The sequence below is a fragment of the Budorcas taxicolor genome, chromosome 11 (assembly GCF_023091745.1).
Source record: "Budorcas taxicolor isolate Tak-1 chromosome 11, Takin1.1, whole genome shotgun sequence".
Taxonomy (NCBI): domain Eukaryota; kingdom Metazoa; phylum Chordata; class Mammalia; order Artiodactyla; family Bovidae; genus Budorcas; species Budorcas taxicolor.
In genome coordinates, this window is record NC_068920.1 from 130644995 (window position 1) to 130671616 (window position 26622).

At 49.6% G+C, this 26622-nt stretch overlaps 1 protein-coding gene across 1 annotated transcript in view; it reads right to left on the minus strand.

The window, feature by feature from the left end:
• Positions 1–26622, minus strand: part of PLB1 (phospholipase B1) — a 121575-nt gene that overhangs the window by 35310 nt on the left and 59643 nt on the right. The window contains exons 20-39 of the mRNA XM_052648262.1: positions 25616–25659; positions 21982–22090; positions 20631–20682; positions 20232–20312; positions 19004–19069; positions 18575–18675; positions 16462–16543; positions 13455–13559; positions 13247–13342; positions 12947–13018; positions 11845–11883; positions 11226–11286; positions 10351–10409; positions 9318–9391; positions 5178–5221; positions 4615–4723; positions 2564–2615; positions 2099–2179; positions 1484–1549; positions 865–965 (exon numbers count right to left, since the gene is read on the minus strand). Coding sequence (XP_052504222.1) covers positions 865–965; positions 1484–1549; positions 2099–2179; positions 2564–2615; positions 4615–4723; positions 5178–5221; positions 9318–9391; positions 10351–10409; positions 11226–11286; positions 11845–11883; positions 12947–13018; positions 13247–13342; positions 13455–13559; positions 16462–16543; positions 18575–18675; positions 19004–19069; positions 20232–20312; positions 20631–20682; positions 21982–22090; positions 25616–25659 — 1494 coding nt within the window. The remainder of the gene's footprint in view (positions 1–864; positions 966–1483; positions 1550–2098; positions 2180–2563; positions 2616–4614; positions 4724–5177; positions 5222–9317; positions 9392–10350; positions 10410–11225; positions 11287–11844; positions 11884–12946; positions 13019–13246; positions 13343–13454; positions 13560–16461; positions 16544–18574; positions 18676–19003; positions 19070–20231; positions 20313–20630; positions 20683–21981; positions 22091–25615; positions 25660–26622) is intronic.

Sequence of the window (26622 nt, forward strand, 5' to 3'; positions counted from 1 at the left end):
GGGTGGAGGTGGGGGAGTGGCTCGCAGGAGGCTCTGCTACACATGCTCAGGGGCAGGTTTCAGGACTGACCCAGGGATGCGCAAGGGGAGGATATATGGATGGGCACCTCTTTCACCTTAACAAAGTACTAAGTGTTGGACCACGGGCCCTGGGCCTTCAACAAATTACACTGAACAAATGCATTTAAGCAATGAGAAGCCCATGTTTAGTGTTTAAAAATAAGTACAAACGCACGCTTTGGCGAGCCTGTTGCTCAGGTCCCCAGACATGTCTGGAGTTCACACTAGTGTCCTGCTGTGTTCCCTTTTGTTTTATGATGAATTATTTCACACTCATAAAACCTTCTGGATGTTAAAGAAGATCTCTCTACTCAAAACAGAACCTGGTGCAGAGTAAGACTTTAAAAAGCATTTGTTAAGTGAATAAATGGGTGTGTAAGGCAGGAGGAACAATAACACACACACCTGTGTACTTCTCACTCCACTCAAGAAACAAAACACTCCCAACGGGAAGTTCTGCGTGTCCCTCCCCAGGTCACTTCTCCGCAAAGGTAAGTGAGCTTTGCTTTTGTTATGGTTTCACCATGTGTGGACACACCTGTATGTCACTCCTTCTCACAGGCTGGGCTGCACTGTCTCTCAAACACTAGTGTGTGTCCCAGCCATGACCTCTGCCCAGCAACTTCCCCCATCACAGAGGTTCAACGGTACCCTGAGGTTAGGGAAGTGGGGGCCCTGACTTCGACCTCCCAGAAGGAGGTGGTCCTGGCACAGATCCCTTTATAGATGCACACGGACAGATCAAGTCCCAGAAACCCCGAGGAGTTCTCACCATGTGAACCAGATCAGCAAGCACCCGCTTACCTGGCCTGATGCACAGGACACTTGTCGGGGTTCCCCAGGAACACCTGCCTCATGATACTGGGGCTCATGAAGTCCACAAGGTTGACCAGTGCCCGGGGTACCTATGTGCAAGGCTCTGGGTGAGAGAGGGCCTGGGAACCTTCTTTCACCAGCTGCCTTAGGACCCTGAGAAGTGGGACCAGGCTCCGGGGTCACTGAGTGGGGTTCTGGGAGGTGTCAGCACAAGGCGACCACCTAGAGCCCCACAGTCTTTGCCACCCACATGGGCAGCAGTGTGAATGGGCCTCCCAGAGTGGGCCAACATGGCAGTCTTGGGTCTAAATGCTGAGGGTTCAGCTCATAATGAATCTGCCTTCAGTGCAGGAGACCTGAGTTTGATTCCTGGGTTGGGAAGATCCCCTGGAGAAGGAAATGGCAACCCACTCTAGCATTCTTGCCTGGGAAATCCTGAGACCCTTGGAACTGGTCCCAAATAGCATGAGGCTTCCTTGGGGGTACCCCCAAACTATGGAAAGGGCAGGAGCCCATGTCCTTGTCCAGCTCCTTGGGAAGGGGGTGTTTTACTCTCTTCTCCCCACCATGCTTGAGCAGTATCCAGTTTGTGGGAGCCCCCACCCACCTCTCTATGTAGGATGTCCAAGGCATTGCGGAGATGGTCAAAAAAGTTGTCTGCAGAATAAAGATTCTGGAAGAGACAGGAGAGAGAAGAGAAGCTGGTTAGGGAGAGAGGGCAGCGGGCAGAACTGGGTTCTCCCCCAGGCCCCCAGCTCCAGCCCCAAGGACTTGATCCCCCTTGGCCTCCAGCTGTGACCAGCTCACGATGTCAGAATCTGAGATGAACAGCTGGGTACTCGCTGGGCCAGACAGAAGCCTGCAACCTTCAGTTGCAGCTTTACTTCAGGAGTAGGACATGTCAAGTCCCACTTCTAACTGCTTGGAGTTTACTGTTTCTTCTCTTTCTTTCAGGAATTGTAAGAGAGGGGAACAGAAGCCCTATATATCTGCCACTTGCTGACTCACACTACCTGGGACAGGGAGATGGGGCCAGAAATTTGAGGGGCTGGGGAAAGAAGTGTGTGTATGTGCATGTGTCTGAGTTGTGTGTGCATGCACACACACACAGGTATCCTTGGACAATCCTGAGGTTAATTCTAGGGACTGTTCTCAAAGAGGATCTCCAGGGCCCACAGGTCAAAGTCAAGAGCAATGCATAGGCCTGACCCGCCCCCATTACCGAGTCCGTGCAGTAGTCACATAAATCATTGCCTCCAATCAGCACCGTGATGACCTTCCAGTCCTCATGGAAATTTACTCTCTGTACAGAGGGAGGAAAATGCTTGATGATTTCCAACAAACCAAAAAACAACACAACTCTAGGAAATTCATTCAAACCTCTAAAACTTCCTGGCCCTTTCGAAATAACAGGATCAGAACCTCAGAGCTGACTGCACTTCAGAGATTTATTTATAGACCACAGATTCTTAGCATCAGGAAGGACTTTCAGGGTCACTGTGATCAGCAACAAACCTCCCTCTGGTTGACGTAATCTCCTCCAGGCAGCCTTCGACAGAGGCTGCCCTCTGCCCCTTGAATGCCTCTAGGGACCGGGGGCTCACTGTTTTTATGGCCAACAATTCCATCTGGGGATTTTACTGGGCTAGCAAGTTAGTATTTAAAGATAATCATAGATCTGACTTACATGGTCGGATTTCATCTTCTGTATCAGAGTCTGGACTTGGTTTACAAGTTCCCTGAGGAGGAGAGGAAATCAGTCCCATTGAGGAAGAGCCCCTGAATCTTTCATCCTAAAAGGCCTGAATTGGAGGCTTTATTGGAAAAGACTCTGATGCTGGGAGGGATTGGGGGCAGGAGGAGAAGGGGACGGCAGAGGATGAGATGACTGGATGGCAACACTGACTCGATGAACGTGAGTCTGAGTGAACTCCAGGAGATGGTGATGGACAGGGAGGCCTGGCGTGCTGCGATTCATGGGGTCGCGAGGAGTCGGACACGACTGAGGGACTGAACTGAACTGATGGCATTCACCCCACCTCTGACCCCCCACCCTCCAACATGAGTTGGCAGAGACCCTGAGGCTCAGGGACAAGAAGCTACTTGCCTCTTCGGGAGAAGTTATTACAACAAATAACCCTTTGCAAAACTAGCTGTGTGTTTGTCCTAAGCCTCTATAGTCAAGGGTACTGGCAATTATATTTGTTACGCATGGTCTTCTTTCTAGGACTCCACGTGCAAAGTGTCTTTAACGATTCCGTGCAGGAAGCTGTTCATCTCCTTTAAAGGACTGGTAGACTCTGAAATTAGATCTAGGAAAGTTTTAGCATGCTTCCTCTTTTACCTTGGCTGCCAGGAAGCTGAGCATCTGATGCTCAAGCACAATAGTTAAAAGTCTCATATTGACACAGCTGCTTCTTCCCCTCCTCCCCCCACCAGTGGCTGTGATTTTTCTTAGGTATATGTTAGTTGTGTCATTTTTGGTAATGGCACAACTTAGCTAAATGCTTCTCTTAGAAAGAGGTCATAGCAACCCACTCCAGTATTCTTGCCTGAAGAACCCCATGTTCAGGGAGCCTGGCGGGCCACAGTCCAGAGGGTTGCAAAGAGTCAGACACAACTGAAGTGACTGAGTGCACATGCGTAGAAAGAGGTGGGTAATAAACAAACACCCTACACATACCTGGGTTTATAATTCACGGAAAGACTAGCTCTCAGCACCCTCAGCTCCTCACTAGTTTTGGTCCCTGTTTTAGTGTGATACCAGAGAAGGCAATGGCAACCCACTCCAGTACTCTTGCCTGCAAAACCTCATGGATGGAGGAGCCTGGTAGGCTGCAGTCCATGGGGTCGCTAAGAGTTGGACACAACTGAGCGACTTCACTTTCATTTTTCACTTTCATGCATTGGAGAAGGAAATGGCAACCCACTCCAGTGTTCTTGCCTGGAGAATCCCAGGGACAGGGGAGCCTGGTGGGCTTCCGTCTATGGGGTTGCATAGAGTCAGACACAACTAAAGCGACTTAGCATTAGTGTGAGATGGAGCCACAGATCAGAGGTCTCCTGGCACCTGGTGGTGGGTCCATGTGTACCATCATCTTGGCTGTTTCTATTACCAAGAAGGGTCTTCCCAGGCTGGGCCAGGAGTGAGGAGACCCAGGTGGCTGAAGCCTCTAGGAGTGGGGTGTGGGAGGAGGGGTCTCCTTGGAGGTCAGCCTGGGGGGCTGAGTGGTTGGCACCAGCAGCCTCTAGCTTCTCAACTGCATTTCCTGCAGCCCCACAATGGGCATAAGGACAGGACGTGACTCGCCACTCCTCTAAGCAGCTCCTCTAAGCAGCCTCTAACATGGAGACTCTGTATTGCCCATCCATTTGGTTGATACTCCCTGATCTATGGGGGGGGACTGCCACTCATGAGGCACTGAGAGAATACCATTATGCCATGGTAAGTTTTAAAAATTGGATATGGTGGGTCAGGTAGCTGGAAGATTAGAACATGCTGCACAGGAAAGCAAGACCAAGTTCACGCTCTAGGATCATGGTCTCTGTCCAAGAGCCAGCCATCCAGCCTCCCCGCAGTCCCAGAGGCAGCCAGCGAAGAGAATGGCCAAGAGACTCTCAAATCACCGCTGTAAATAAAGGCCCCCTGTGTACACAGAGGTCAGAATTACAGCCTTGAAGGGAATGATGTGCCTCCCACTCCCTACCCAACAGCTCCCTCCCCCCAAAAATGCATACTCAGCCTTAGCTCCAGGAACAGCTTGATTGAGGAATGCATTTGTCTCATTGGCATCTCCTGTGCCCACCGCATAGCCTGTGAGATTCCCATTAAACTTCCGAAGGATATCTGGAAGAGAAGGGGGTGCACAGGACACAGAGAGCTTAGGGTGGGAGGTGGAGTATGCCCCAGAAAGGAGTTGAGGCCTCAGATGACGTGATGACAGGCTGAGCCAAGGCAGCAAGAGCCTCTCAGCTTTTCTTGTCTTTCTTTATACTTTGCAGTGCAGCCATACTCTCTGGCTCATCTATCTTCATACCCTGTGGGCTGGGTGAAGAGATCTGAGGCTCAGGGTGTTTGATAACTTGGCCCAGGTCACCTGGCCAGCATATAGAAGGGCCAGGGTTTGAACCTAGTTTTTTCCATCCCCTTCCATGGCCTGTCCACAGGTCTCTCCTCTCATTTCAATGGCAGTCTGTAAGGAAGATGTCATTTCTCCCTTTCTTAGCCAAGAGGCACTTTCAGGAAGCCTGGGCATCAGATGGACCCAGTGGACAGACTCAAGACACTGGTGGTTACTTACTCGGTAAGGTGGTCACATTCTCCAGGCAGCTGTCCCCTCCTGAACTGTAGAAAGTGAGCAAGTCAGTGAGAGAGACTGAATCAATGTACAGGCTTTATAGAAAAGTGCCCCCATCTTTTAAAGACACCCACACCATCAGCATCTGTCATGCCCCAGAGCCACCTCTTTGTGTTTGAGGGATTCTGAAAAAATGTGAATTCCCCAAGAGGCTGGCTCCTCCAAATTCAAGATTTGAAGGTGAAATCTGAGGGCTGTTTTTTTTTCTTCTGCAAATCAGGAGGGCGCATACTTAGCTGATTCTATACTATGCACCCAGCCATCCTCTACATTAGTTATGTCGTATCTCCAAACAAGCTTGGGATATAGATGAATTATCTCCATTTTACAGAGTAGGAAGCTGAGGCAAACGGGGGTTAATCAACTTTCTATGGAAACTTAAAACCATAAAGGTAACTAAAAATCAGCTTGAACTGGAAACCTTTAGAAAATGGATAAGCTCTTCTCTGCCCAGTGGTCAGGTGAATTCCACTGGAAAGTTCAGGGGATGGCCTCTCACTGCCTTTCAACACCTGATCTAATTTCATATAGTCTAGTTTTATGGCGCTCAATCTAACTTCAAGACACACTCGAAGTTTCAGTTTCTTTCATGCATTTAAACTGAACACATGTGGGAGGCAAGGGGAGAAGTATTTCTGTTTTAATGAAGTCCTCTGTTCAGATGTACTATATTTACTGTTATTTTTCTTCTGTGACTCCCTCCTCCATCCCAGTATATTATTCCAGGCCAAGAGGTTTCAGAGAATACAGTGTTAGCATTCAGCCCACCAGGGTAGACTTTTGAAGGACAGGCCATGAATCAAAGTTATGGCTGTTCTTCATTCAAGAGAAGGCTTGGAGTGAAATTGACTATTTTATACTAGGGTGGGATCAAGGGCTTAAGTCAAAGGGTCAAGATCCTCAAAAGGTGGAGAGAAAAAGCAGCCAGGTAAATTCTACCCTTCTATTCTCACTCAGGTATCTCTCTCCCACCTCCCATCCAGTGTCTGAACTGAACCTGGCCTTTGCTTGGGCACTGCTTTTAAAGCTTCTGATCCTTTCCCAACTCTGCATGAAGCTACTACTTTAGCTGCTTCCTGAGCCTTCCTTCTTTGGACCAAAAGCATTTCATCACAACACTTTTCACTTGGCATGAGATGACAAAGACTTATACCTCCTCCCATCATTGTCTTCTAACCCTGCCTCGTTTCCTCCTTCCAGAAACATATAAAAGCTAAAAAATTATAAACACAGAAATATATATAAATGCATACACATCAAGTATGTTCTATTGCAATTTTTTATCTAAAACTATCTTTGTTCTACAAAGTGTGGTAGGTGATTAAGACAATAGGCTACAGAAATCTCTCAGAGCCCACTTCCAGGAGAAAAGAGAGAATTATACAAATAAATTAGGAGAAACAAAAATATGAAAACCCTCATTTTGAGCAGAACTATAGGAAACATGAAAGAAAACAGACCCACATGAAACAGCTAGTTTAGACAAGACCCTTCAGACGAACGGAGTTCATATTACACCATGAGCTCAAAGGATGGGCTTTGTTCCGGAGTCACTCACAGTATGCAGAGAAATGCAAAACTGATGCTTGATAACATTTATCAACGGAGTTTCAATAATGTGAGACTGAACTCCTAATTAATAAGACAAAGAGATGGTTTTTTTGATAAATAAATTTTATTTTGGTCCTTTGAATGAGCAATCAAGCCAACATTTCAACTGAAGGAAAGGCAGTTCTCTGAAGACCTCCAGGTTTGGCACACCAGTAAGCTAGCCAGAGCTGGGCCTTTCACTGCCATGTGATTCTTACAGGCCAAGGGGCCTTGGAAATGTTCACAGCCTAATCTCTTCCTGCAAGGCCTGCTCATAGCTACCCATCTACCAAGAACTCTTCTCCCTAGTCTGACTCCGTGAGGTCCACTCCCTCCACTTTGTTTCCTTGGAGAAAGAGGCTCAAATTGCATTCTTAGTTTACCTAGAATCATTAATTTCCTATCCAGAAGCTTTAACAGCTTCAGAAAATTGCTTTTTCTCAGCTTGGCCTACTACATGGACATTTCCCAGGAGATGCTAACAGGTACTCTGAACAAACAAAGTGTTCTGGGATTAAGGGAAATATTGGATTAAACAGACACAATTTAAATAGATTTCTTCACTGTCGGGCTTCTCAGAGCCTTTAATATGCTTATATGCATGTGAATTTCCCAGAGGAAGGATATAGTTGGAAAAATTTCCCCCAAAACACAAAGATTGGGGCTAGTGTTCTATAGAACACAGTTTGGGAAACATTACATATTTTATGAAGAGTCAAACTCTCTCTTAGACTCTGACCGAGAACCTCTACTTTTAACACATGTGGGTTTTGGGGCAGGTCTTTGAAACACTTAGAATAAAGGGTTTAAAGGGACAGGAGCCATTGAATATATGAGGCCTTGAAAACGGAACCAGAAGATTAAAACTTCAGGCCTTACTAGACCTCACTCATAAGAAGAAACATCAATGGCTGGATTTTTTTCACTGCTGCAGAGAAACGTTCAGCGGAAGATGGTCTGTCTATATCTGAATCCTGGGAATCTGCGCAGTAACTGTGAAGTTAGGTAGGTCACCTTGCTCCCCTGACCTCACCAGGGCTAGCTCACCTGTCAACTGCTGGCCGGCTTGTCTGTCTTCTTATCTGTTTTCCCACACGAGGATGCGACAGCACTCCCTCTTTCTTTGGCTCAGACCAAGTAAAGCTGCCCCTACCTCGCGTTTTCTTCCGACTATAATACCCTCTGCTTTCCTGCTCCTCCCTCTGGTTTGTCTTTCTCCTGCAGCCTCGGTAACTCTTGGACCCAGTGGGTAAGAGGCAACCTTGACTCTGTTCCTCAGGGACACCCCCACCACCCCGCCTGAAGGTGGTTGAAGGTGTATGGGACCTCACGCACTGGGAGGCCTGTAGCTCAGCTCTTGCTAGCTGACGTCCCCACACTATCCACATCTGCATCCTCTCTGTGGGTGGCTCCTGGCTGAGTGAGGATGCCCCTCACCCAGAAAAAACTCTCTCTCTAGGACGGTCCTCAGGGCCGGCCAGAGAGCTGCCGCAGCCTGCATTAGCTGCACACTGTTCCCGCTCGCTTCCTTGAAAGAAACGTTTTGTTTGATTCTCTCTGCAGGAAAGGGAGGGGCAGCCCTGGGCTACCCCACTTTTCATCAGTGCTCTGCCCTCTCGTGGCAGAGTCCTGAGCTCATCACCAATGACTTCGAAGGGCTCATAAACATGAACTTTATTAGGAGAGAAAGAAACAAGAATACTCACGTGCAGCCACTCTCCTGACATGCCTTCAGCTGTCCTACTTCCTGTCTGGAATACTCTTCTCGCCTACCAGCTAACATGTCAAGGCCTAATGGGGTACCACCTTCTCTGGGAAGCCCTCCTCTCCCACCTGGCAGGGTTGAGTATCCCCTCTTTTATATTCCTGTAGCATCAGGCACTTGCCAACTGAGCATAGGCTTAGCCTGTGCTTCCCATAACACCCTCCCCCACTACCCCATTATGCAGGCACAAGGAAGGGGCCCTGGAATGCCTATTGGTTGGGATTTTTGACTCGGCTGATTCCACCTGAAGTGGGTGCTGCATTTCAGAACTTTCTGTACAGATGTATGCATATACATAAAGGCAGAGGTGTGGCGACACAACGTGAATTAGCAACATGAATAAACACAGACAGACAGTAAACAAGAAACATAGGAACAACCACATGGCCACATATACATGCAAACAGGCAGGTGAAGACTCAGAGATCTGGTGCTTTTCTGGTGCATTTCATGTTGAATTTGTTGACCCAGAAGTCTGATAAGAACCTCGGTTTGCTTCTTCTGTACAATTAAAAGAAAAGAGTTATCAAAGAAAAATATCCTCTCCACTCATCAGATTGTTCCATTTTTCCAGAAATAAGATAAGTTTTCCTTCTGAAAGCCCCCTCCAGACCTGGGCCTTGCTCTTCGGTATTTATACAGTTTACAGGAGACACATCCCCACTCGATCTCTGGGGTTGGGGGGAGTGGTGAGCATGGGGTGGGAGGGGGTCACAGGTTAACATTACCTATACGACAGCCCCCGGTACTGAGTGGTGACATCAGAAAGGTCATTCGGTTTGGAGCCAATTCCATTGCCGGCCTTTGAAAACATATCCAAATATCAAAATCCATGGGAAAATCAGCAAGTCAGAGAAAGGAGAGGCTGTGTGTGGGCAGGGCTTCCCAAGGTGTTCCCTGCAGCATGAGCAGAGCATCACCCCAGGGGGTCAGAATTCCTGGGCTGGCTGTTTTTCCAGCTGGCTGTTTTTCCAGCTGCGTGCCTTCCCCAGATCTCAGCTGCCTCCTTACAGACCTGAGCCCATTCCCTGCTTATCTCACAGGATAGTTTTTATGACCAAATTGGATCATAATTGCAAAATCAGTTATGAAGCCTTTAAAGTGCTTTACGAACGTGAGATTCAGAACCATTAGCAGCATTCTGCTCCTAAGTTCTTGACGTGCATGAAGAAACAGCCTACAGATCTGCAGTGGACAGATTTCTCATGCATTTCACAGTTCTCTTTCCCTTGGGGACATTCTGTAAGGCAATCTCATGGCTTCAGAAGTGCTGCCAGAAAGTGGTGCTCTGGAATGATACCATGGCCCTATTTCTTGGAACTTAGGAGCATAACTTTTACCACAACTACAGAGTCTTTCCTGCTTTGCGGGCGGATGCAAAGAGGAAACAGATGTGAGGGTTGGAGCTGCTTGTAAAGTATAATCCAAGGGGAAAGTGCCCTCACGGAAGATTTAGAAGATTTTTTGAGTCAAAAATGACATTATTTTTTGCAGTTGTACGAAACGCGATGTTAAGTGTTCATAACCTCTGCTGCCTGAGACAGTTCAGCTTACTCCTGAAGAATTCCCACTTACACGCCTGACTGAGAACGCGACTGCAAAATCAAACCCTCGTCCTGCTCTCAGCCTGATGGAGTCAGGACAGAGGAGGGGTGGGAGAGCGCAGAGGCCAGGAGCACAGGCCTTGGAGCTAGAAGAACGGGGACCTGGAGCAGACACAGTCACCCTCACCCTGCAAGGACGGGGCCCAAGAGTCCTTACGGTCAGAGAATCCCCAAGAGCGGCCACCACCTGGATGTCTGCAGGTCTCAGGGTGTGCACTGGAAAGACAGACACACACTTGAGTCTGTGAGGAGGAAGCTACCGTCAGAGTCCAGTGCTTCTTGCTTTCGGACCAGGCGCGTGACCCGCGAGCGAGTTTGGGCCGTGCAAGACTGGGCATCTGTGGTGCCGTGGAGGCAGAGGGCAGGGAAAACAGCTTCCCCATCAGAGACACAACCAATCAACTTGGGCCTATGGGGAGGGAGAGGTGTTGAGAGGGTGGGAGGAAGAAAGGGAGGGCAGGATGCTTGGGCACCATAGGATCCCAGCACTTTGGTGCCAGCAGTCACGTGGGATACTAGCTGTGACCGGAGTGCACGACCAGATGGGCACTGGCCCGTGGAGAGGAGGTCACAGTCTGATGCACGGCCTCCTTAGAGCTGGGTTCTGGATTTCCAAGAGTCTGAGGAATAATCATGTTGGGTCTTTTTCTGCCCCCAGTTCTCTTCTGAAGACTCCTGAGAACTTTCCAGGCGGCAGCAGTGACTGCAGAGCCTGGGGGCCCAGGTGACCCACAGAGCTGGCTCTCTGTGGTGATTCCCTGGTGGGCACCGTACACCCTGGTTCTGGGCCTTGGTGAGGTCACAGCCCAGGCTGGGCCACTGAGGGCGGCTCTCCTGGGGCTGCCCCACATGTGTTCCCATTAGCGGGAGGAAGAGGGGGGACCCTGGCTGCTCTGGGTCCTGCTGGGTCAGACTCTGCTGTAGAACAGGGGGACTTCTCCTTGGTGGCCACCCAGACAGGAAGCAAGCACTGGCTATTAACTGAGTTCTTGTAGAGGGGCCCAGGGTCCTGGTATGCCACCAGGGGCTTACCTGAGGTGGGTGGCGAGGCAGAAGGGGCTCTGTCACTGCACAGCAGCTGGCTCCCGTAATCCTAGGGATGCAGAATAGATCCCAGGGTTGCCAGGGGCCAGAGGAGCTGTCTGGGCATCGGACTCACCCAAGAGCTGTAACGAATGCAGATTCCTGGGCCCCACCCCAGGGAGGGCCTAGCAGGACATCTGAAGAAGGTGCCCCAGGTGATGCCGGGCCAGGATCTACCTGTTAACCTAGTTCTGATCCTCCCACACCACCCCTACCGTCCAATGCCAAAATCAACATCAACAAGATGATCCCAGCCCACTGCAAATATATCCTCCCCATCCCCCCACTTCTGCAGCAGATTTATAAGGGAATGGTTCTCTTCACTTATGTCTAACGAGGCTGAGAGTTGACTGGCTGGCCCCCTGTCTGAACTGTATCAATAGTGCGTACTTTGCCCTCCCCACTGTCTGAAGGTGTAGGTGAATGGACTTTATAGAAGAGTGTGAATACCCCCTGACTGTCCATCAGGAATGCTCACCCACATTCCCGTTGCGTTACAGGACTGGTGCCTGCTAGGGGCTGCCCACTGCACTGGCGGCTGAGCTGAAAGGAAGCAACAAGTACATACCTGCACGAGGTTCTTGTAGGTACTCAGAAATGGCCAGGCCTGTGAGAAGAGGGGGCGAACCACCAGAGCAAGTCAACTTGCCTCCTGCTCTGCTCCCACGTGCAGAAATACCTTCTAGGTTCCCAAGTCCCTGCCCTCCAGGGTGACTGCTGGGCCCCCTCCCAGGATGCACCCAGCCTTCTTTGCAACCCCCTTAAACAACCACAATAAACCCTGCAGGGCTCCCAGGAATTAGTACTTCTGCACTTTGCCTCTTACCCAGCTGGCCGGGGTGGCTAGGTCACCTCTCTTTCTCCACCTTGCCCCTTTCTAACAGAGTCCCACTGTCTACTAATACAAGCCCAGGTCCCGAACTCCTACCCCCTTTCCCACCCCACCACTCCTGCCCTGTAGTAGCCTAGGTGCCTCACACCCAGACAAGAAAAGCCAAGCGCTTTCAGGTTCCGCCCCTGAAGCCCCTACTCAGCAGGTTCCTGTCCCGGACCCAGGATCCCTCTGGGAATCCAGAGGAAGGAACTGATAGGCCTGAGGGAGCACCTGCAAAGGTCCGAGCAGCTTTCTGACAATTTGCGAGTGAACAGGGAGACCTACTTTGTGTTCCTGGTGAATGTCTGCTTTCTTATCTCTGGCTTCCAATGGGCCTCCCCACTCTCACCCTCACCTCCATCCTAGAAGATGTTATTCCAGGTCCCAGCCCCTCACTCTTTCATCCTGCCATGGGGACCACATGGAGAGGTCCCATCCTGCCCTTAATGTCCTCCCAGCCTCAGCTTCAACATGAGGGCTGGAAGGTACTACCACTCTCCTCCTCCCAGCTGGAAAGAGGCCTGGGTGCAGACCTGTGCCAGGGCTCGTGGGGACAGGGAGAGACAGAGGTGAGATCTAGGGCATCCTGGCCACTGGCTGTCACCCCTCACAGTCCAATCAGACGGGGGATTGTGGCTGCTTAACTGAAGTATGGATTGGCTGGGCAGGGGAACAGAGCTGGGGGTGTGGATGTGAACCTGGGATGAAAGGAGCGGAGAAACCTGAATGAAAGGTTTAAAAGGCTGCAAAAGAGGTTTTAGGTAGACCCCTGGCAAGGCTGTGCTCTTCACTCTACCTGGTCTGGACATGTGATATTGATCTGGTCTTCAAAATTATGCTGTCTTGTCTTCTGGCCGACAGGTTGCAACTAAACCAAGAAGCAGGAAGATGGGGAGTGATAAACAGGTGGCAAGACTGGAAAAGTCAGGAGGCAGGGCTGGGTTAGGGAGGGAGGGACAGAGGCGTTGGGGTTTATCATCAATGCTGTGTGGGGAATCTCACAGCCTGAGTGATGGGTCTCTGAAGTCCTCTGAACACTTTCCAGAATCTTTTATTATCAGAGGAATCATAATTTTCCCTGTCTTGGTCATCTTACCATGTTGTTCCACAGGGCACTGGCTGCGTGGGCATGAGCCTTGCTACTGAAGTGGAAACAGTCAGGAGCAAAGTAAGAGTTGTCAGGCAACCCCTCCTGGTCATAGGACAGAATAGAGTGGCCGTGTCATAGGAACGCAGATAACACCTGTGGTGTTCAGAAAGAGCTGGGCACTACCTGTAGCTCCCACTTATCCATGAGGCTTTACCGGGGTCATGGGCATGTCCACTTTTTCGAAGAACGGCTGCACAACCACTGTAAAATCTTCTCTGGTGTCGTAACGCCCACTCTCAACCAGTTGGTGAGTCCCCTCCTGCAGGAGAAAGGGAGTCAGGGGTCAGGGGGCTCTCTGCACCTGTCTAGTCTTTGTGTGGACTCTTTCTCCACCAGAGAATTCAACACAATCTGACCTTTGAGTGAAATCAATCTGCAGTAAAATCCCTACTGATCAGGAGCCAGCTAGTTATGTTTCAGATCAGCCTTTATCTCATGCCCTGCCCTCAACCTCTGCTGCCATTGCATCTATTTGACCCAGACTGGGAAAAACGAAAAACCTAAGTCCATCAGTTTGAGCCTCTTTTAAAGATTCTGATTAAAGATCAGGGTGGAGATGGAGTGAGTACAAATTTGATTTAAAGACTTTGGGGGATCATCCTTACATTTATTTATGTTTTACATTGGTTCAGGAAATCAAAGGTGAATTAACCACCACTTTTAATGCTCATCTGTATCATTCATGCAAGCAGTGTGTGTGCGCATGAGTGTTCCTTTCCATGCACCCTTGAGTGCTCAGATCTATCTAGGAGGTAGCAGAGCTGTTACTCTCATAGCTTACACCTAGACTCAGTTCCAGAAGGACCAGTTACCCTAGCTCTTGCTCCCACTTCTGCCACACTCTGCCATTTCAGTGCTTGCTGGGTTTCCATCATTCGGAGCCAGGACCCGGTCTGGAGGGGGAAGTCAGGCTTCCACACCCGGAACATTAGTGCAGTTACTTCAGAAGGCACCAGGACACCTTCTGTTTTCCATGGTCAGCTAGAGAGCCCCAGGCTGGGAATACATCAGCTCTAACCTCCTGGGGGAGACTCTTTCAGTTACAGAGCCTTGAGGCAGGCAGAAGGTATGATACCACTAACTAGCTGTGTGACTTTCAGCAAGCTGCTTTCCCTCTCTGGACCTCTATTTTCTCACCTGTAAGTGGAGGATGTTCACCAAGGCCTGGACCATCCCTTAAATTCTTTTAAATGCTGCTAGGGCCTCTGTGAATCAGCCACAATGGCTCACAGTGGAAACCCCCCCCCCCCCACCCCGCCCCCAGCTCACCACGACAACTTTTCAGAAATGGTGTAGTGTGGAGAAGGCCTGGCACATGGTGGTAATAATTAACAGCAATGCTCATCTTCAAGGAGAGGGGAACAGGAAGGAGAGAGTCAGAGGATTGAGAGAGAGGATGTGACGGCCTCATGGGGCTGAGCTGTGAGCTCGGCTGGGATGCTACAGCAGGGTCTCACTGGTCACCGAGAGCAGACCTGGGAATAGGTGGCTAATCTAGAGAGGTTGTGAAGGCCATTTTAGGGAACAGTTCCCCTTCTCTTTGGTTCTCTGAACCCACTCCACCGTGTGAAGAAGAGCCCGCCTTGCACTGTAGGCGAGAAGCCCAGATGCTGTCTCTCCCAACGCCCCTCACACACGCCCATGGGTGCCCCAGTAGACGTGTGGGGCTCCTGCCTCAGGCTTTGGTTTGGAAACTAGAGATTGAAAGACGGAGGGATGGCACAGAATCCATTTTGCTGAGGGTGCATCTAGTTTCTAGAAACAGCAGTGATGGTGGTGTCTATGGTGACCCCATCAAACTCATTGTTTGATGGCATGGCCCCAGAATTCCATGACCCTTCAATTTCTGGTGGCTTGGCCTCTGACCTTAGCTCTTCCAGATAGTCTGCTTAAATAATACATCTGGGGCTTTCCCTGGTGACTCAGCGGTAAAGAATCCACCTGCCGATGCCAGAGACACGGGTTTCATCCCTGATCCAGGAAGATCCCACCTAACGAGGGACAACTAAGCCCATGGGCCACAATTATTGAGTGGGTGCTCTAGAGCCTGGGAACCACGCAATTCAGCCCATATGCCGCATCTACCAAAGCCTGAGTGCCTAGAGCCCAAGCTCCATAACAAAAGAAGTCATGGCAGTGAGAAGCCAGAGCATCTCAACTAGAGAGTAGCCCCCGCCCTCCGCAACTAGAGGAAATCCTGTGCAGCAACAAAGACGCTGCACAGCCAAAAATAAATCAAGTTATAGAAAATAATACATCTGATATAATAATAAACAATAAACCAACCAGAATCACATAAGCGCTTATGCTCTGCGCCCAAACCCCACCTGCCAAAGGCCTGCTTTCACAGACATAACCTTGGCTGCCCTCCCTCGCCTGGTGAGGGCCATGACTTCCTTAGCAGAGACAAAGGAACAGAGGGACGTGCTCTGAGGAGTCACCCAAGGGGCCCGGCAATGGCCTCGAAGAATGATACATAGGTCACTGCCCTGAGCCCAGACACCACTCGTGGACAAGGCTGCTCTGAAAGAGGCTGCAGGAGGGGTTCTGCTCCAAGGAGTTCATGGGCTTGAAGGATTGGTCCACCCTGGAAGCTCTCTGCATCATACCCAGCCTGGAAGAGCTGGAAGGTAACCATTGTTCTCAAGTGACTGGGTGATTCCTTGGGACAAACTCAAGAGAGTCCATTGTTCTGGTGAAAGATTTGATGGAGAAAAGCCTCAAAGGGATAGCCCACAGGATGCTGGGAGAGCATCAGCTTTCTTTCTCCCTGTGCACCCCAGTAACACCTAATAACACCTGCTCCCCCTGGGCAGGGAGGGCAGACGGAGTACGTGTTGTCACACTGAATCCTCCAGATTCTCTTGGGTGGCAAGGGTTCCTGCCCCAGGAGTCAGAACCTCATACCCATTTTCCACCGACAATTGGAAATATTTATTTTGGTGTAAGGCCAGGAACTGAGATTTGGTCATGTGTGTTGAGTGACTTGGCTCTGTAACTTGATTCAAATAAACTGAATCTTTTGCCTTGGAGGAAGGGGGCGGTCTTTATATCTGCAAACTGGTCAGTGGTAATGTCACATGCAGTCGAAGTTGAAATAATCTAAGTGTCTGTTCCTTTTCTAACCAGAACCATGAACCACACAGCAGTTCCCAGCCTACCTGATACTTCTTATTCACTTCGATGAGGGAGGCAAGTTCTGTCGCATTATCATCATACTTCAAGACACAGGGACACAGATTCCTGCAGACCAAACCACAGAGGTGCTCACCCACCAGATCCACCGTCTGAGAGCATGACACAGGAACACTGGCTTGAGACTCAGAATATTTTTAACTCAAAGGTACCAGATGCCTGTGCTAAGGGAGCCGGAGGGGGGCAGGGTGGGGGGTGGGCAGGCGGCTCTGGCTGGCTAACCTGTCAACTGCACCAGCTGAAACCTAAGAAAATTTCCCAGATCTGGATTTGCTCATGAAAATGAAACAGTTATATCTTCTGGCATCTGCAGGAGTGACTTTTAGGGAGCCAAGTTACCCGATAAATGTCTGAGAATGGTGTCATAGAGATAAGGCATGCCTCCTTCTAAATAACAGTGACAACAACAATAATAATGATAACACATACTGAGAGCTCACTGTGCTGAGAGGTTCATGAGTATTAACTTGCCGAATCCTCTTAGCTATTCTAGAAACTGTCTTTTCACTGCCCCCATTTTACAGATGAGCAAACTAAGGTTCCACATGGTTTAGTAGTTTCTCAAGTTCATGTGAATGCTGAGTGTGGGAGCCAGGACTTGAACTCAAGTCTCTCTGGTCTAAACCTGAGCTCTCAGCCCCTGTTTAAGCCGCTTCTGCCCTGACTAGCCATCTCACAAATTTGGGCTTATGGTCCGTAGGCAGGAGGCAATAATAGTGAGGATGGCTCAATGCAGACTCAGCACCACCAAGGAAAGCACAGCCACTGAGATAAGACAGCGGACAGGTGGCAGAATGCGGTGACCCTGAGCCTTCCTAATCCCACTGTCAGCAACTTGGCCATTCCAGGTCAGACAAATGCCAACTCTGAAACTTCAGCTTTAATCGTCTAGAAACCTCGTAGTGATGGGCAGCCAGAGACTTTTAGGTGAGGAGCTCTGAAATGAAATAAAAATGCTGAACTCTCTTTGTCCCCTCCCCCGCCCCATGTGGCCCAGTGACTGGAGAAAGTGGGAGCCAGGGGATGAGTCAGCAGCCAAAAATAGCCCGCCTGACACCAGCTGCGCTAACAGGCACGTGTCCCCCGGCAGCCGTCCTCCCACTGTTCACAGCATCCTCGGGCCTTCCCCAGGGGACCCGTGCAGTCTAGGCCCCCTGGGGGCGCTTTGGCATGCATCCTCAGGGGACAGCCAAGATACCCCTTCATTTCCAAGAGCAGATCTGGCCCTTGTGAATTATTCATTCAGTCATTCAGCAAACAGCCACGGATCCCTGACTCTGCGCTGGCAGTGACTTAGACAGAGTTCAGGGCTGAGGCGGGGAGAGGCACTCAGGGTCATTACCACGTGATATGCTTAGACCTGCAGTGGAGGCCTGTATAGCGCTTGGGGAGGGAAGAAGGGGTGGGGGGCACAGCCACCGTGATCTGGGCTAACAGGCCAGAGGAGACCTTGCAGGCAGGAACGGCTCATGCTCGGGGCAGGACATCTTACTCCCTAGGGTCACAGGTAACATTAGCAGGGGAGCCATCTTCAGCTCTGGAGGCTGGGGAGGAAGGCAGCCTCTCGGGGCAAGTGTTCTTTGTCCTCTACCATGCTGATTCTGACCTGACCACCCTCTCTCCTAAAAGGTGACCACAGCCCTACCTTTGTGAATGTGCAGCCCGGAGCACCCGTGCTGAACAGAGGCTCATCTGTCGGGGAGCTGGGCCTCTGGGAGGGAGCGGGGAGGCTCTGGACACTGAGAAAGACGTGGCCCTAGTGAGCCTGGCCCACAGAGGCTCGCCCGTCCCTCATGTTTTACTCTTCTCTGGAGGACTGAAGAGCGTCCTGAGCTGTCATGGCAGAAGAAGTACATTGGGTGGCAAATGCATGTCCTCTGAGGGTATAGGAGCCTGGACTGGGTGGCGGGGGTGGGCACAATGCCCTGGGGGTCTCCTCCAGGAGGCCTTGTCAGGTGTGACCAGGGGGTCTCAGCACTCCTCACACTCCTGCCGTTGGCTCTTCTCACCAGCCAGAGTCACCCTCTGCCAAGGGACCCATAGGCCCTTTTGGGAACAGGTGGAGAACATCCAACTCACCGGAGGATCAGCCTTGGGCAGCTGACATTCTTTTCCTGGTACAGCTTCCTCAGGTTGATGATCTCCAGCACCTTGACAAGGTTCACAAAGGCCCGAGGCACCTGAGCAAAGGCCAGATCGTCCCCATGAGGATCAAGGCTGGGCTGCGCCAGCCTCTCCCCCAGGTCTGGGGCCCGTGCCTCCTGCTGGGTGTCAGGTCTGTGGCCTGTCACCTGGGCCCACCCACATCCGTCATCCCTGTCTCCTCCTTTCTGCTGCTTGCTGTTAACATGCGTGTGCTCAGGCTGCTGGGCCCAGGAGTGACAGCGTGCCCGGCGCTGATCTCCAGGAGAAGGGGGCCACATGGGAGAGTCTCAGCCGGAAGCCAGACGCCCAAGGAGGAGGCCCGTGGCTGAGCGGCTCAGAGGACATGTGGGCCAGCCTTTGTACCTCAGCGTGGAGGATGTCCAGAGCCTGCCCAATGTTGTCCACGAAGTTCTGCGGAGAGTAGCGGACCTGCGGGGAGAGGTGACGTCTCTAACCCCAGTCATCACCCAGTCTCTCTGTAACCAGGACCACATCCTCTCCTGGGTCCCTTCCTCTCTGCCTTTCAGTCTGAAAGGGCAACACTGAAGCACAGGCTGTCTTTTGGGACCTCAGCCTCCACCCTAACCTCACAGTCCTCAAGGTTGTTAAGGCTGTGACCCTCAGGGAAACACCCTTTCTTCTGCTATGGAAAGCTCTGGACCCACTTTGCGTCAACTAGAGGTAGGGCCTTAGTTAAAGCACATCACACCTCTGAACTGGGATCCTGAAGCAGGGGCCCTCTAAGATCTCCTGCAGCTTGAACATCCTAGTGGCTGACCACTTCTGCTGGAGCTGCCCGTGCCTGGGAACCCACAGCTCAACCATATTACTTGAGGAGATAAGGAGAGGGGAAGAGTCTCCTGCCTCCCCCTCCCCAAGGGTAAAACATTTTAAGGGTGATTTCCCCTCATCTTGTGCTTATCAAACTTTTTTAAAGAAAAGCAGTGGAACCCTTTCTCTGAATGAAACTTAGCCAAGAGCCTTGCTCTACCAAATGGTCAAAGCTTCAGGGGAAGTGAGGGAGCAACCCATGGCCTCACCTCCTCATCTGCTCCACCCCGTAGCCAGTGGCCCTCAGGCCCCACTGCGGGCCCTCCACAACACAGCTTGGAAATCCCAGACTCTGATGACTTTGATGCCAGGAAAGCAAGCCTTGAGGAGTCTCGGGAGGCAGAGTCACCTCTGGGAGCAGGTGCTCTCAAGCCACAGCCAGACCTACCACTTTGCTCTGCTGGTCCGCTTTCTGCCTGACAAAGCTTCTTGTGTTCACAACCCAAACTCTCCTGCTCTCTGTAAACCTCTGATGCCACCCCCACCCCCATGCCAAATCCCACGGCAGTCCTGACCCCAGACTTCTCTTCTAGGTACAGTTCTATCACAGCTGAAGTTGAGCTGTCTGTGTCCCCCTGCCCTGGAGGTGTGAGCTCCTTATGGATAGAGCAGTGTTTCAGTGTCTGCTTGCTCCCAGTACATTGCCCAGGCTGGATCATTGCCTGACCACTAGCCAAGTCCCAACCCAGCTGCACTGTTCCAGTGACCCAGGGTGGAAATTCTTCCTGGGGGAATCTTGGGTTAGGGCCTGGAGACCTACCGGGTCATCACAGACATCACAGAGGTCATTGCCACCTATAAACAGGGTTATTATCTTCCAGTCTTCCTGAAAATTTATATTCTGAAATGAATAGGAAACAAACAAGTAAATGTCTTGCCCCAGAGTCAAGTCTAGGAAAATACAAAGCGCTGAACACTGCAGGGATGGGTCTGGACACCCTGGAGGTCTAGTGGGGACATTAATAATTTCTTTTCTTTGGTTTGGGGGTACTGAGGTCACAGGTTCTAATTTTTTTTTTTTAAGGTGGCCTCTCTGGATTCCCGTGTGTCCCATCCTCCCCAGAGCTGAAACTCTCCATCCCCATAACTCCTCCCACCTGCTCTCTGCTCTGGATGCCCTACCTCAGGCAGGCCCAGAGGCCACTCTCCCCAGATTTACCTCATCATTCTTCATCAGGTCCACCAGCCTCCTGGCCTGAACAGGTAAGTCCCTGAGGGCAGACATAAGGAAAAAGTCATGTGACCAGCAGAGCAGGCTAGGCATTGGAGTCCCTGGATGGACACTTTGCTCTTCGAGCCTCAGTTTCCTCATCGATTGCTCTGAAGTTAGCAGGGCTGCCGCTCTTTCTATGGACTAGAGTGTTGGGATGATTACTTGGCCTCTCTGAGCCTCAGCAGCATCACCAAGGAAACATGGGCATCTGACCCTCTGTTCAATCTCACTACACAGGATGTATGAGAGATAACAAAGGTACTTTCTAAACTGCAACTGTTGTCTAGTAGGACAGGTTGTTATCGGAACTTGAGATAAAGCCTGTGAGGCACAAAGATGAGAGACCGTGTGGTTGAGATAATACATTTGTTCAGGCCACTTCATGTCTTGGTGCTACAGTGTCTTCATCTGTAATAACAATAATCTGGGATAACAGTCCCTAACTCTCCCCTACAACACAGGACGTGCTTGGATACATAGATTTCTCACATGGAAGAGCCCTGGGGCCTGGGGGAAAGCAGGGAAGAAATCCAGGGCCATATGAATCACTCTCTGCCTTGGTTACTTCCATGCTTTCAACTCAGGCTTCATTCTTAGATGGCTTCCTCATCTAATCATTCTGAGAAGTGCCTCTCTTCTTATGCTATCAGTTGACATATACTTGGAAGAAAGCAAGATTAAGGTAATATTAATGTAAGCCTCAAAATCTAAGCCATAAAGTGGTAGCCTTTCACCCCTCCCCCACCAAAAGGAAAAGGAAGTCACAGAATTCATGATAAAGCCTATTAGGTTTTGTATGATCTCTGCTCTGGATAATCTGTCACTTTTCCGGTCCTGAATAAATAAGTTACTCAGGTGGGGGTGGGGGCTCAAGCTCAGGGTGGGGGTGGGGATGGGGGCTCAAGCTCAGGGTGGCCGTGAGAGTTGAGAGAATGATATCAGGGGATCTAGGAACCAAAACATAGGAATCCCTAAGAACTACATGGTAAAGTAAGGTTTGTGATTATTCTGGAAGAAATATGGATGAGGCAAAGCAATTTGATCAAAGCATGTACCTGGCATCAGAACCAATTGTGACTAGTTCCTGGGGATGTGGTTAGGGGTGGGCTAGTGGGTTTTTGTGCCCCAGAGCAAGGGACACCCCCCAAAAGAGCCCACCCAGCCATCTTTGACCCTCAGATCCTTCCCCTGGACCAAACCCCCCAGCCTTCAGCCATACACCCTAGACCAGGGGTCTAGGCCAAGGGCCCGACCAGGTCCCCATGGGACCCTTGGGGTTCACCCCCAAGATTCTCACTCAGCTCGGGCTCCCGCCACAGCCTGGTTTAGGTAGGCCCCAGAACTGCTTTCTTTTCCCTTGCCAACAGAGAAGCCCTTCAGGGAAGGGTTGAATTCCCGGAGCATGTCTGTAAATACAAGGAAGAGATGTCAGTACCCTAAAGCCATCTTTGATAAGTGCCAAGGGGTATTGGTGACAAAGCAGAACCCTGCCCCCCCACAGCCCTCACCCTGACAGTTCACTCGGCCCCCAAAGAAAATGTCCAGAAGGGTGATGTTGAGCCATGTGGGCAGCACACACAGGGACTCAATGAATTGGTGCTGAATAAGTGCCAATCTGGCTCAGGTACTGCTCTCAGGCACTTTGCTTTTTCTCTAAATATATAATCACTTTGCTGAGATATAATTCACATAACACAAAATTCACCAAAGTACAATTCAATAGCTTTTAGTACACTCATACAGTTGTGCAACCATACCCCTATAAACTTTAGAACATTTTCATCACCCCAAAAAGAAACTTGGTATTAATTAGCAGTCACTCCCCATTTCTACCAGCCCTATCAGTTCATTTCAGTCGCTCGGTCACGTCCGACTCTTTGCAACCCCATTGACTGCAGCAAGCCAGGCTTCTCTGTACTTCACCAACTCCTGGAGCTTGCTCAAACTCCTGTCCACTGAGTCAGTGATGCCATCCAACCATCTCATCCGCTGTCATCCCCTTATCCTCCTGCCTTCAATCTTTCCCAGCATCAAGGTCTTTTCTAATGAGTCTGTTCTTGGCACCAGGTAGCCAAAGTACTGGAGTTTCAGCTTCAGCATCAGTCCTTCCCATGAATATTCAGGACTGATTTCCTTTAGGATGGACTGATTTGATCTCTTTGCAGTTCAAGGGACTCTCAAGAATCTTTTCCAACACCGCAGTTCAAAAGCATCAGTTCTTCAGCACTCAGCTTTCCAGCCCCATGGCAACCACTAACCTCCTTTCCGTCTCTATAGGTTTGCTTACTCCGGACACTCATAAGAATGGAACCGTAGAATACAATGTCTTTTGTGACTGGCTTCTTTCACTTAGTGTGTTATCAGTTTCCATCTCTGTTCTAGCATGTATTAGTACTTCATTCCTTTTCATTGGCAAATAATATTCTATTGTATGGATATAATTGTTCACAATATTCTCTCATAATCCTTTTTATTTCAGTAATAGCATCTCCTTTTTCATTTCTGATTTTCAGTCTCTATTCCCCCATCTACTCTGGTCAGTCTACCTGCTGCCAATTTTGTTCAGCTTTTCAGTCTCACTCATTCTAATGCCTTTACCATGCTGGGTCCACCCTTCCCATTTTGCATTCTGCCCACAACTTGGCTGAGAACTCCTGCAAGCAGATTGATGGTAGGGACCAGATAATCTATGTGGAAATAATCATATAACCATGCGTTGGAAAACTTGTGAAAACACAGGGTCAGAGCAGAAGCATAAGGTCAGTGGTCCCAGAGCCTCGCATGTGCTCAATAAATGTTTATGGATTGAAGTAAGAATAACTCAAAGTTCAGAAAGGCTAGGAAAACTGTTAAAAGTAATACAGTTACTAAGCATAGAATCCTAAGCTAGAAACCTAGTCTTGCAGCTCTAACACAGGGTATTTTTTCCAGACCTACAATCTTCTCGGATGTGGAAAGAACTGGCTAGGTATCAGTCCGGACTTTCAGGCACCATGCCATCCAGCAGGGTGCTCTCTGCAACCAAGCACTGCTACAGGGCCTGTGTAACCCAGAGGGACTGAACTCATTCCCTGTGGCTCTGGGGACATTGTACGAAGGGATGATAGCTACTCTGATTTCTACTCATTAGAAGGAAGCATTGTGAGATCACTAGAGAGCTAGCTGAAAATGGAAGCAATTGTCCTAGACTCCTCATTACTGGAAGAATCCATCTCTGGCGACCTAGGTATTATCAGGAATATCACAGAAAGGCACTAGTCACTGGGCAGGGTGAGAGCTTGCTGGGGCATGCTGTTGCCTCTGCCGAGAACGTTCCATTCCCTTTCCTTATCTGATGAATTCCAGTGCTTAAAGCCCTGCTTTCAAAAGGCAAGGTTAACAACTTTCTTATTTACTTTCCCCTAAACTTTGTACGTGGCAATAATGATTGGTATGCGTGTCTGTCTTTAGGGAGACATGGCCCTAAACAGACATTAGTAATGTCATCAGGGCAGGGGCCTTGTCTAATTGTCCTGTTTCGCAAGCACCCAGCACAGGAGTATTTGATGGATTAAATTGAAGAGGGAGTTGAATTGAGCTTCCGCTCTGATCCTATGTTTTCATAAGTTTTCCAACACATGGCTATACGATTATTTCCACATAGATTATCTGGTCCCTACCATCAGTCTGTCTTCACAGCTTTAGTAAGGAAGTCTGAATAGGCCATGTTCCACTGCTGAGCTAAGCTTGTCAGGGGCATCCACCTAAGGCGTGACTTTTTCTCAATTTTTCCACAGATCATTTTAGTGGACGACCTTGAATCGGATGCTTTCCAGTCATGTTATTGACCACAACTGCATGGCAATCAGAGAGCCCAGCAAACCGTGGTGTACACTAGCCCAGCTCACAGCCCCGTCAATTACATTCACAAAAGCAACGCCAACAATCTCCTCGCAATAGTGGAGTTTATTCATAGCTCTTTTGTGTGGACCTAAAAATAAAGAAGACAAGGGGGACTTGTGCCACAGAACGGTACCTACTTACACTCAGCAGGATTTGCAAATAGCAAGAACAGACAGCACATGAAGTCCAACCAGTTCTGCTTATGTAGCAATCAAGCCATCTTTATCATCAAAGTCTGACTTTAGAGCTGAAACAATTTCTTAAGTGCTAAAGATATATTACCAAGGGATAATTACAAGAAAAGCAAATGAGAATGGGACCGATTAAATTCCCCTCCGGCAAAATTGTTAGCCAGAAGATTTTGAGGGAAAATAACACATATTTTATGTGTGCTTTAAGGACAAGCACTGTGCATGCACTAAGGAGAATGAAAAGATGAATGAGATAACACCACTGAAAGAATGTAGTCAGGCTTAAACAAATCGTTCCAAACAGGTTGTTGATGAAGCAATTTAAGGAAAATGCTGCGCCCCAAATATTGCTGTGTTTGCATGGCCTGAGCAAGGTAACTTCATCTCTGCTGCTGCCATAGCAGCTTTCCCTAAACCGGACACACAGGAATTCAACGTCTTTGTATGCAGTGGTGCCTAACGCAGTCCAAGCCTAAGCCAGCGCCTCCCAGAAATGTACTCTGGTCAGAATGACAGGCAAAGCAGAGAGGGGTTTCCTTTCCTTCCTTCTTCAATCACTTCTTAATAATAACTTGCACTAAGAGCTGGATGGAGCATTCTTTCGCTCTTACTCTCTTCCTTCCTCAGACAAATACAATTTCTCTTTTTTTTTTAAAAAAGAAAAAATCTGTAAGGCTTTAATTACTCTCAAGAAGCAGAGCGAGGAGACCGTCTTGGGGAAGCAGCGCCCCCTGCCGAACACGGCTGTCTTCTGCAGCCCGGTTCCCTGCTAAGCCCACGGTCACCGCCAGGGGGAGCTGCCGAAACGCGCAGGGCTGCGGCGGGCCCGCCCCGAACCCCGGGGGAGCGCGTACTCACTGGGCAGGGTGATGACGCTGCTGAGGTTCTGGTCGCCGCCCACACTACGTCGTCGTCGTGGGGACAAAAAAGAAAATGAAGGTTAAAACTGCCAGCAACGCTGAAACACCCCAGACACCACCAAGACACACCTTCCTCCTGAGAAACACTCTGGGGGCTTGGGTCTTTCCCTTTCCTCATTATTTCTGTAGAAAAACTGAAAAAAAAAAAAAAAAAAAAACAACCCAGAACACAGCAACTTTTCTCTACTTGCCCCTCAAACCAGAATGTCCAAATAAAAAACTCGACGGGGCTGACATTTGTTTTTTAAGTTTGAGCTTTAACCTCGAGACAAGGGAATTAAGTGGGCCCCTTCATTAAAAAGAAAAAAAAAAGTTTGCCCTCATGGTTTTCTTCCTGTTTGGCTTGGGGAAAATCCATCTTTAAAGGGTGTCTTCTAGAGAGCCTTCTCCATCTTCCAAACCACTTCTAAAATTCCAAGGAAATCAAAGTTGGATGGGTTTCTAGGCATGAAAATACACAGAGTTCCAAAGTTGATTGGATTCCCTGCTTTTCCATATCTCCTCCTTCTCTGCCAAGTACGTCTGGGAACATTTCAAAGGTTCTCAAAACGGTTTGGGGTTTAACTCTGCGGAGCATCATCAGGGAGGAGGCCAGGGACTCAGCACTCAGGTCCAAGCTGGTGCCAGAGATGATGGATTGCAGGCTGAGGAAACACCACACCTGCCCTCTCATGTTGGCACGAGCCAGACTTTCAAAGGTGAAGCTGGAGTGGTGCTCACCACAGTGTGCGGTGCCTGGATTTGATTACAGGCGGAGCGGGGCCAGCATGCACAAGATATGTGTACGTGATTAGGAGAGGCGCTGGATTAAGGGTCAGGAGCCATCTACCCTACTTTTTGCTCCTTTATCATCTGACTGTGATCTTGGACAGGTTACTTGTCCTCTCTAAGCCATGCTTCCTCGTCTGTTAAATGAAGGCCTTTCAGTAGTGGTCCCAGCTACCA